Raw genomic sequence first — 12,024 nt, 5'->3', positions numbered from 1 at the left:
TTTACTTTTATGAAATACTGATATTATAATTTTTTTTAATAAATACAACAATTGTAAATACAACAATTGCAATAATTAAGGACAAAAATATATTCAAAAATTAATCATCCCACTGTACATGATCACATAGTTGGTGGCATGAGAATTAAACTCTAACCATTTTCATATTAGATATTTTTATAACATGTACAAAGGACCAAGTGATCTATTGGTAGTTAAGCCCCCATTAATTAAAATTATTCACAAATAGTGAGAATTCAAATCATAGATGATGACATATGTTTTTGGAGTGTAAATAGTAAAATTTATGTGTGAGTGGTCTTAACGGCTATATATACATGGATCTGCACTCACTTGTTTAGCTGAAATTTTTGCATGTTTTTGTCTTTGTTAGGCACTTAGCCGCTAATCTTTACGAAAAGGAAAAAAAAGCCTTCCTATGTGTGGACGGTATTTGACATTCGACCACACCTGACCCTCACATAGTAATGGATGTTTAATTTGTTGGACTAGAACAACTTTAGTCCATTATCATCTGTTAGGATCAGTTTGCAAGTTCAATGACAAGGCTGCACACTGAGTTATGAAGACAAGCACTCTGTTTCTCAGAATGGTGCTGAGAATGTGAGAGATGCTTGACAATGGTCACTTGTATTTCTCACTGAATTCTCACAGGATATAATCACCATTCAATCACACAACCAGATCAAAGATAAAATGAAGAGGAGACTGAAGAGAAATCACACTAATTAACTCTCTTATTTCATTCAATTAAGCACCAGGCATTAATACAAACACCTAGCAGACCAACCTTCATGGTTGCACAGTACATAGCTAGAGAATATTCAAAATAACCAAACATTACAAACAAACATAACAACAGAAGTAATTAAGCATCCCCAGATGCATTACAACCAAGTGCATCCAGTTAAACAACATTTAATCTTCACTTGTATTGAGTCCCGATATGAAGCGCACCATCCCTGTATATCTGGAGACAACTTGGATCAGCAGTGTGCACCACTTGATTCATTGGGATCTGATCAATTTCTCCAACATACTCCCATTGATCAGATAATTCACCAATTCCTAGCTTCTCAGTGAATGAACTGAACTTGATTTTGTGCAAGGCCTTTGTAAACACATCCGCCAACTGATCTTCAGTTCCACAATGCTTCACATTAATTAACTCATCTTTTATAAGATCACGAATAAAATGGAAGCGGGTATCAATGTGTTTTGTTCGCCCGTGGTGAGTGGGATTCCTGGCAATAGAGAGAGCTGATGAGTTATCGCAGAGAATGATGTTAGAGTCTTCCTGCTTCTCATTGAGATCCTCTAGTAGTCGACGAAGCCAAACAGCCTCGCAGGCAGCGGCAGTCAATGAGATGTACTCTGCTTCGGTGCTTGACAGAGCAGTGATGGACTGCTTCTTCGAACACCAAGCTATAACACCAGAGCCAAGGGAGAAAACCCACCCTGTGGTGCTTTTCCTGTCATCTTGAGATCCTCCCCAGTCGCTGTCGGGGTAACCCATCAATTTGAAATTTTCTCCCTTTTTGTAATAAATCCCAAAACCAATTGTTCCTTTAACATATCGAAGGATTCTCTTTACTGCTCCTATGTGATTCACACTCGGCGAGTGCATGAACCGAGCAACCATTGAGACAGCAAACATAATATCGGGTCGAGAATGGGTGAGGTAAAGTAGAGCACCAACCAGTTTCCTATATCTCTGTGGATCTGTTTTCCCAGAATTGTCCTAAAGACAGAGTTTTTCATTTGAATTCATTGGGGTATCAACTTCCTTGCAATTTTGCATCCCTGATCTGAACAAGAGATCCCTTGCATACTTCTTCTGTGACATGAAAACAAATCCTTTCCTCTGTATCACTTCCAAGCCGAGAAAGAACCTCATCGGCCCCATATCAGTCATTTCAAATGTCTTCATCATATTCTCTTTGAAGTTAATCAAAGACTCCATTGAAGACCCCATGTATAGAATATCATCAACGTACAGGCAAAGTAAAAGAGTATCAGAATTACCCTGTATCTTGGAGTATACGGTGGGTTCATTACTACTCCAAGTGAAACCCAATTGAGAGAAGTGAGAGTCTATACAACTATACCAGGCCCGGGGTGCTTGACGTAGACCGTATATAGCTTTATGGAGACGATACACTTCTTCCTCCTTTTCATTGACAATGAACCCCTCTGGTTGAAGAACATATACTTCTTCCATGAGATCTCCATTGAAAAATGCGGATTTTACATCCAACTGATAGATTTTCCATTCCTTTTTGTGCTCCAATGGATAAGAACAAGCGGACGGTCTCCATTCGAGTGACTGGAGAGAATACCTCTTCGAAATCAATTCCTTCTCACGAGAGTAACCTTTAGCCACAATACGAGCTTTCCTTTTTCGAGTAGGGGTGCCATCGAGATTAAATTTTGACTTAAAAAAATCCATTTCGAGTCCTATTGCTTTCTTTCCCTCTGGAAGAGAGGTCAGATGCCAAGTTTGATTCTTTGTAATTGCATTCATCTCTTCTTTCATGGCCGCAACCCACTCCTCACACCTTGCAGCTTCTTCATAAGATGCAGGATCCCCTACAGAAAGAGCAAGAGAACAGGAACTATAGAGATCAGTGAGATTTCTATACCTCGTCGGACCGCCACCGTCTTCTCCGGCCACCAAATCGTCTTCTTCGAGACTAGAAGAAGGCCTTTGATGTGAATCAATCCGTTCATCATTCTGATCGAACGGTGGAGATATCTCCATATCTCTGTTAAGGGAAGTCATCCCCTCCTCACGTGCGGGTGCATAGATTGAGGCAACTGAGTCAGCACTTCCTGACCAATCCCAGCCTTTCTCTTCAAAGAACCGGATATCCCTGCTGACATGTACGCGTTTCGAATCTGGATCCATGATCCGATAGGCTTTCGAACGATCGCAGTAACCAATCAGCACTCCGGGTCGGGATTTGGCGTCAAACTTGGTCCGCTGCATCGGATCAACGAGCATATAGACCAAACAGCCAAAAACTCTGAAATGGTAAATGGAGGGCTTCTGACCGGTCAAAGCTTCAAACGGAGTTCGAAGCTTCACCGCCGATGTTGTAGACCGATTGAGGATGTACACTGCCGTCGCCACCGCCTATGCCCAGTATTCTGACGGCATCTTCTTCTCCTTTAGCATGGTACGAGCCATCTCCGTCACTGTTCTGTTCTTGCGCTCGGCGACGCCGGTTTGCTGAGGGGTCTGTGGAGTTGACAGTTGGTGGTGCACTCCGGCGAGATGGCAGAAAGCTTCAAATTCATTGGATGTAAATTCGCCTCCGCGATCAGTGCGCAAAACCTTGACTTGGAATGAGAACTGCTTCTCCACCAAGAGCTTGAACTGCTTGAAGAGCTGGAATGTCTCTGATTTTCGGTGCATGAAATACACCCAGCTGTATCTGGAGTAGTCGTCAGTCAATAGAAGAAAGTAAGAGTTACCTCCGATGGACGTTGCTCTGATTGGGCCTACATCGCCATGAATCAATTCAAGAGGCGCAGTTGCACGTTTTGCTTGGCCTTTGGGGAACACAGAGCGACCTTGCTTCCCCTGTGAACATGCTTCACACGAATTTATACTTGTAATATTTGGCAACCCAAACACCAGGCCCTCCTTTGATATTAGCTTTAGATTCTTTACATTTATGTGTCCATATCTCTTATGCCAGAGATTTGAAACTTCATCTTCTCTTTTGTGCTAAGTTTGCAAAATCAACATCGTTAGCTTCTAAAGGAAAGAGCCTGTTAGAAGTCATTGCCACCCGAGCTATCTGTGCCTTGGTTTTCGGTCTCCCCGATTTTTGCAAACCCCTTTGGTGAACTCAATGTCGAATCCAAAGCATCCATCATTTTGACCAACACTCAACAAATTGTGAGTTAAACTTGGTACATACTGAACATCATTTAAGTTTGTAATTTTACCTCTGCTTGAACAGAGAGACACCTTGCCGATGCCTTCAACTTTGAGAGCTTTTCCATCCCCGACTTTGATGGAATGTCTTGGTGTGGTGGCTATGCTCTGGAACAGGCTTCTTTCTCCTGACATGTGGTTTGAGCATCCACTGTCAATTAGCCATAGTCCTCCACATTGTTTTGGTTCTTCATTGATTGCCATAAATGCCACTTCTTCTCCTTCCCTTGGCTTCTCTTCCTTCACAACATTAGCTTCCCTGTTTCTATACCAACATTGGGCTTTTACATGCCCAAACTTCTTGCAAACAAAGCATTGTACTCCCTTATGGGATTTGTTAGATTCTGCAGAGAAACTGGGTTCAGTGCGAGCTGGGTCACTGCTTCTGCCACGCCCGCGTCCCCTTCCTCTGAGAGAGAAGCCTCGGCCTCTTCCTCTCCCTCTGTTTGAATGCTCAAAAACATGAGCACTTCCTCTGCCAGCATACAATGCCTTCTCTCCTTCATGTTGATTTGCTTCAATATTTAATATAGTTTCATGATTTTTCAGTGAGCTGCTCAATTGCTCAACTGATATTGTATTCAGGTCCTTTGCTTCTATGATCGAGTGAACGGCCTGTGAGAACTTGGGAGTCAAACTTCTAAGTATTTTGGATACTACTGCCTTTTGAGGGAGGTCCTGCTTCAAGACTCTGATCTGGTAGACTATGTCTAATACCCTGCTCACGAAGTCCTGAACACTCTCACCATGCTTCATTTTGATGACATCAAACTCCCTTTGAAGAGCATGAAGCTGCATAGTGGAGTTGTCTGAGTCTCCCTGGAACTCAGTCTTTATAGTGTCCCATGCCTCCTTAGCTGTCTTGGCTTCAGAGATCCTTACCAGTATCCTTGCATCAAGTGCTCGCTGGATTAAATACATGGCTTTGGCATCCTTTTTGAGGCTATCATTAATTCTAGTAGCATCTCCTTCTTCACTGAATCCCTTCTCCACCAATTTCCATAGATCCTTTGATCTAAACATGGTTTTCATCATCAATGCCCAAAGGTTGTAATTTTCACCTTTGAAATGAGGAACTTCAGAATCTTTTGCTGAAGAGGAGCTAGACATCCTTGTTTGAATAACTATCTCTGATACCACTGTTAGGATCAGTTTGCAAGTTCAATGACAAGGCTGCACACTGAGTTATGAAGACAAGCACTCTGTTTCTAAGAATGGTGCTGAGAATGTGAGAGATGCTTGACAATGGTCACTTGTATTTCTCACTGAATTCTCACAGGATATAATCACCATTCAATCACACAACCAGATCCAAGATAAAATGAAGAGGAGACTGAAGAGAAATCACACTAATTAACTCTATTATTTCATTCAATTAAGCACCAGGCATTAATACAAACACCTAGCAGACCAACCTTCATGGTTGCACAGTACATAGCTAGAGAATATTCAAAATAACCAAACATTACAAACAAACATAACAACAGAAGTAATTAAGCATCCCCAGATGCATTACAACCAAGTGCATCCAGTTAAACAACATTCAATCTTCACTTGTATTGAGTCCCGATATGAAGCGCACCATCCCTGTATATCTGGAGACAACCTGGAGCAGAAGCAGTGTGCACCACTTGATTCATTGGGATCTGATCAATTTCTCCAACAATCATCACTCAAAAGTCAAAACAGAATGCATGATTATTCATATTACAATTCGCCATCATCAAACAAACACATAGAAAGAAAACAGTGCAAGCATGAGAAAACTACTCTTCCTTCACTATCCAAACTACTTCCCAACTTGCACCGGCTGGAATCCATTATCAATAGAAGCCTTTACAGCATCAATAACCAACTGCGTTTTCCGGCTAATCTCCGGCCACTTCTTCTCTGCCTTAGAGCCATTACTCTTCATCTCTCCGACCAAACTAGAGAACTCCTGAACCATAAGCGCCTCCTGCGGGATCTCAGTACTAACCTTGTACTTCTCCGGCGGCGCAATCCAGCCTAAAGAACCCTCATTAAACCCGGAATTGGATACAAAGGTGAACGGCGCAGATGACTCCTCGTAGGGGATGACGAAGTCAGTGAGGTTGAGGACGCCGCGAGATCCCATGATGGAGATCTCCATGGTGATATGGGTCAGGAAGGAGCAGTGGAAGGTGGCGAAACGGCCGTCGTCCCAGGTGAGGGTGGCAGCGCATGAGAGGAGAACGCCGGCGGCGTTCTTGATGGGGTTGGAGATGGCGACAGCGGTGGTTGGGAGTTGGTAGTCGGAGGCCCAGAGGATGGCGCGGATGCTGTACCAGCCAGCGTCGCCGAGAACGCCGAGTGCATCCAGGTCCGGCTTCATCCGGATGTCGTTCTCCAGGAAATAAGGGTCACCGCCGCCGTACGAGAACACGCTGTGTATCTGCAAATAAGAACGGATTTAATCTTAAAATAATACAAATGTACCAAATAAAATAATACAGATTTCTATACTCTCATGATTGGTCACTTTTATTTCCCAGAACCATTCAAAGTTCTCTTCCAAGAATCGGTTCTGATCACTCTCCTATATATCTGGATTTTGGCAACCATTACTCTCGACCTAGAATTTTTAGATTTGAAAAATCTTGGTATTCCAACGATCTTTTTGAGAATTTAATTCAAAGTTGGTGGTTGGATCATAATCCTGTTGGATGTGGGGCTTATGTCATCTCCAAAAAATTCGCTTACTTAAAATCTAAGCTTCGTATTTGGGCAAAAGAAAATTTTGGTGCTTCTAATGTTCGTAAAAAATGTTTAATTGCTGAATTAAATTCACTTGACACCTTGCATGAAAAAAGGCCTCTTTCGGCTGATGAATTTACTCGTTTTACCCTCATTCGATCCGATCTACTCTCTTTTTACAACAAGAGGAAATCTACTGGAAAGCATGTTCTAGAATTACTTGGCTTAAAGAGGGTGATGCAAATACCAAATTTTTTTCACCCTATTTGCTAATGGCGGGAAAAAAATAAAAAAACTTTATACCAAGAATTCGTAGTAATGGGATTTGGATCGAAGGTAATAAAGAAATTGGAAAAGTCTTCATTGATCACTTCAAAACCCTGATTGGCACACCGATCTCAAATCGATTTTTACTCAACTGGCATCACCTTTTTAATTTCAAAGATAGAGTTGATCTAACTTCGTTAGAACTTCCTTTCTCTTCTGTTGAAATTAGAAATGTTGTGTTCGACCTCAATGCTGATAAGGCACCTGGTCCTGATGGTTTTCCAATATTCTTTTTTCAAAATCATTGGAATCTTATTCAAAGTGATATTCTTAAAATTTGCAGCGATTTCTATGATGGATCCATCAACTTTGAAAGACTTAACTGGATTCATATTGCTCTCATTGCCAAAACAAATTCTCCTTCTGAGGTTACTGAATTCAGACACATCAGTCTTATCAATTCAACTTGTAAAATTATTTCTAAAGTTCTTGCCTCTCGATTGAGTCAAAAGATTGGTTCATTAGTTGATACTTCTCAGTCTGGATTCATTAAGGGAAGATGTATTGCAGACAACATTATTGCTGCTCAAGAAGTGATTTTCAATATTCAAAAAAAGAAAAAACTTGGCTATGCTTTTAAAGTTGATTTTGCTAAAGCTTTTGACTCTTTAGACTGGAATTTTCTTCTTGAGATTCTTGAAGCTAGGGGTTTTGGCAATCGCTGGATTACATGGATACAAACCATTTTAACTTCTGCCAAAACTCAGTTCCTTATTAACGGTACTACTCAAGGCTATATTCGCTGTAAAAGAGGACTGAGACAGGGTGATCCTCTTTCACCCCTCCTTTTCGCCTTAGCGGCTGATACTCTTAGTGCCATGTTCTATCACGCAATTAAGTCTAAAGTTCTGATTGGAGTGCAACTTGATCATTCCAACAGCATCTGCCATTTACAATATGCTGATGATCTTATTATCTTCTCTGCTGGCGGTCATGAAGATCTTAAAATTATTAAATTAATTCTTTATCTCTTCGAAGGCAGCTCTGGTCTTTCAATCAACTACTCAAAAAGCTGTCTATTTTCCACCAATTTTGGTTACCAACCGGCCACCCCCTCTGCTAGAATACTTAATTGTAACAGAGATTGTCTCCCAATTACATACCTGGGGGTTCCCCAATCTGGTAGACGTCCCAGAAGAATAGATTGGACTAAGTTGATTGAATCTGTTTGTGCTAGACTCACATCCTGGAAAGCAATTTATCTTTCTTTGGGGGGTCGCTTAACTCTTATCAACTCTGTGTTGTCCTCTATTCCAGTCTATTGGATGTCTGTCTTCAAACTTCCTATCTGGGTTATTCATGAAATTGACAAAATCAGGAGAGATTTTCTTTGAAAAGGTCCTGGTCTGGGATCTAAAGGAATAAGTTTAATTGCTTGGAAAAGAATCTGTCGCCCCCGAAGCATGGGTGGTTGGGGCATCCTTGATCTTCAAGAGTTCAATAAAGCTTTGCTTGGAAAATGGTGGTGGAAATTTATTACTATTTTTTATTCTTGTTCGTCTACGATAATTAAAGCTAATTATTTTAACAGAAACTCTCCAAACTTCTTATATTCACATCCACCAAGAAATAAGTCTTTTTTTTTTGGGCAGGAATCAATCCCATACTTCATTCATTTCGCTCCTGCTTAACCAAAATCATTGGTAATGGAGAAAATACGTTATTTTGGCATGACAGATGGTTGGATGGCCAATCTCCCAAAAATCTTTGGGAATCTCTCTTCCTGGACTGTCATGATCCTTGGATTACTTTAAAACAATTTTTTCACGCTCTTAATTCTCAGGGTAATCCATTTAGATCTGTCACTGCACATGTTGTTGCTAGTTTTACTAATTATTTATCGGTTTGTTTTAATGATCATGAAGACTCCTACTCCTGGTCTTTAGAAAAAAATGGTTCCTTCACTGTAAAATCCTTTTATAACTTCTTAATCGATGGAGGAATTCGTTCCCAGCTTTATTCCAACTTCTGGAAAATTAAATCCCCCAGCAAAATCACTCTATTCTGTTGGCTTGCCTGGGAGGATAAAATTTTAACACTTGAGAATCTTTTTAAAAAAGGTCAGTAATCCTTTTTGCTCATCGACACATGTATTCTATGTCATAATAACTCGTAATCGATGAGATCATTTTTTTTATTAAACTGCATGACATATCCGTTCGCATTTGGTCCTTCTTCAAATGTTCACTTAGATCCCGAAACTTTACCTTCTTCGCTTTCAAATATCCGGACCTCATCGGATTCCTTCCATAAACTCTATTCACGTAAATTTATGGGATCTCTGCTCCGAGCCATCTTCCCGAACATTTTGGGCTCGAACGCAACAATCGTATTTTTTTAACCAAAAAAATGTGCACCTTTTTTTCCGCTATAATTCTTAAAACCGCTTTATATGATTCTTTATCGATTTTGCAGATTCTGAATCTTATCAACAAGAAGCCTCTGAAGGTGTTCGAAGATAAAAGCGCTCTTTTAAACTTTTTAGCGCTCCAGATCCGACTGACTTCACCGACGATATGGCGTCCAACTCGACTCAGGAGTAATTCGCTATCACTGCCTCTCGAGCTGGCCTCTGTCTCCTGATGGCTGACTTCGCCGGCTTCAGATTTCCCTGCCTTTTTCCTTTTCTTTTTTCTATGCTCCTTATTTTCCTCATCTCTGGTGAGGATAACTGTTTACTTTCTCCTCTTTTTGTTCTGCTTGTTATTTTCTCACTTATACTTTATTTTCCCAGTTTCTTTCTTCATTAATAAATTCGTGGTTTATCCACTTTATTCAAAAAAAAAATTATATATATATATATATATAAATATTTCAACATGATAAAAAATGGCTTTCATATTATTTAAATTTATTTTGTCTGATTTAACTATCGAATACAGGAAGAATACTTTTCCAACTATGAAAACCTATGATTTTTCTTTTCATAATTAGATTTATTTTTTTTATTTTTTATAATATAGACACCCTATATATAATTAATCAAAGATTTTCGTCACCATAGCATCTAGCGTGTCCCAAACCATGAGCTCCAAGAATATTTGCCTTATCGTGCTATGAACCTTGTGTTGTTTTTAGAAATTTATTAAAAAATATATTTATAAAATTATTTAGATTTTTTTTAAAATTTACATTATATTTTAAATAAATTATTTATAAAATTTATAATGAATAATATTTCTTAGTGTCACTAGTATTTTCTCGATACTTTCTTTTGATTTCGCTTTATACGTGCATCACCTCTGTGAATTAAGTGACATTTTTTTTTATTAGTAGTCTATTTTTATCCAATTATTACTTGGATATCGTCTCCTGATTATCATCTTGTAATTTATCCAATTTTATTAAAATGATAATAATTTCTAGAAAAAATCTTATTAATAAAATTTTAAATTAGAATTTTTTAGCATATATCCAATGATAAGAGTCATAGGCCTTTCAACCATGTCATCATGTCCATCCATTTCTAATTAAGCCTACTTAAACCAATTGCAAACACAAAAAGATTTTATCTCATTCATAAACCTTAAAATAGTGTCCATTCTCAACCATTCCTAACCAAATTTATCTAAAGCATCAAAACAATAAATAATAATAAGTTAATAACAATAACTTTTGTGATTTATTTTAATTCCTTAACATATGTTTCTTTATTTATTTATTTTTTTAATAAATATAACAATAGCAAAATAGTTAGAAATATGCCCGGGTTTAAAAATAATCCAGTAAACTCGGTTTTAAATCATAGCTCATTTTTAACCATAGATTTATAAATTATATTTTTTATTTATTATATAATATAAAAATAAATTAATAATTATATTAAAAGATTGTTATTTTTTAGCAATTTAATTAGTATCCGTTAATGGACGTGAATCCGTGGCTGAGTGTGAATTTTTTTTAATTAATAAATAAATAAATAAATCAATCAATAAAAAAAAGAAGAAGAAGGAGAAGTAGGCAACACTAACCGATCTGAGCGTCCCGAAGCGACCTTGATCCGATAAGAGCTCCTTCATGGCGACGGTCCTCGGGTGGTGCATCCACATGGTGGCGTCCATATACTGCACGCCATTAGCCTCACAAGCCTCCAAAATCCGATCCAGATCCGCCACACAGAGCGCCACCGGCTTATCCAGCAGCAAGTGCTTCCCCTTCTCCGCCGTCGCCACCGCCCATCTCAAATGCAGGCTCGTCGGCAGCGGCACATACATAGCATCCACACCCTCATCTTCCAGAATCTCCTCGTAGCTCCCGTACGCCCGGGTGCCCTCCGGGAGGCCGTGAGCGGTGATGAAATTGCGAGCCTTGTCGATGCTGCGGCTGGCGACGGCGACGACGGTGGAGTTGGGAGCGAGGCTGATGGCTCGGGAGACCTTGATCGCGATGGTCGCGCAACCCATGATGCCGAATCGGATGATCGGAGCCTTCTCCGCCATTGTTGAAGCTCGCTCGCTCGCTCGCTCGCTGGTGATCTTCTCCTCTTTCGTTTCAGAGATCTTCAAATTATTGGGGCTTTTTTTGCATTTAGATCCATGAAATGTTTTTATTTGCAAATACCCGAATTAGTACTTTTATTTTTCTCTCTTTTCCCTTTTAGTCCCTCTATTCATAAATGTAGTCCACTAATCTTCTACTCTTGAAAATGGCTCAATTTAGTCCATCTACCTTTAATCTCTTCCTATCTAGCCCCTTTTACTTTTAAAAATACAGTCATAAATTGACACATTTTAGAGTAAGAGGGACTAAGTAAAAATATTTTCGATAGTAGAAGGATTAGTGAAATACATCTATGAATAGAGAGACCAAAAGGAAAGAGAGAGAAAAGTGGATGGACTAATTTGGATATTATACTTTTATTTTAAGTTTTTCGAAGCCAATACAAGAATATATATAACAGGGGGAAATATGGAATATTTTGATACCAAGTGATTTTTTTTCTTTTAAAAAATATTTTATTCAGATAGAGTTGGTGTCATGAAAATTTCACTTTTTGGAAAAGATTTCATAACCTT

The 12,024-nt window shown here is 39.2% G+C and overlaps 1 protein-coding gene across 1 annotated transcript; it reads right to left on the bottom strand.

Moving 5' to 3' along the window:
• Positions 1-5,311: 5,311 nt before the first annotated feature.
• Positions 5,312-11,564, bottom strand: LOC120283036 (uncharacterized oxidoreductase At4g09670-like). The gene is made up of 2 exons (XM_039289867.1): positions 10,981-11,564; positions 5,312-6,380 (listed from the first exon to the last, which is right to left on the bottom strand). The coding sequence occupies exons 1-2, from the start codon at positions 11,446-11,448 to the stop codon at positions 5,757-5,759; spliced, it is 1,092 nt and encodes a 363-aa protein (XP_039145801.1). The 5' UTR covers positions 11,449-11,564; the 3' UTR covers positions 5,312-5,756.
• Between the last annotated feature and the right edge of the window lie 460 nt (positions 11,565-12,024).

Source organism: Dioscorea cayenensis, chromosome 18 (genome assembly GCF_009730915.1).
Source record: "Dioscorea cayenensis subsp. rotundata cultivar TDr96_F1 chromosome 18, TDr96_F1_v2_PseudoChromosome.rev07_lg8_w22 25.fasta, whole genome shotgun sequence".
In the NCBI taxonomy this organism is placed as follows: Eukaryota; Viridiplantae; Streptophyta; class Magnoliopsida; order Dioscoreales; family Dioscoreaceae; genus Dioscorea; species Dioscorea cayenensis.
The sequence above is the reverse complement of the archived record's forward strand: the minus strand, read 5'-3'. Positions and strand labels throughout refer to the sequence as shown.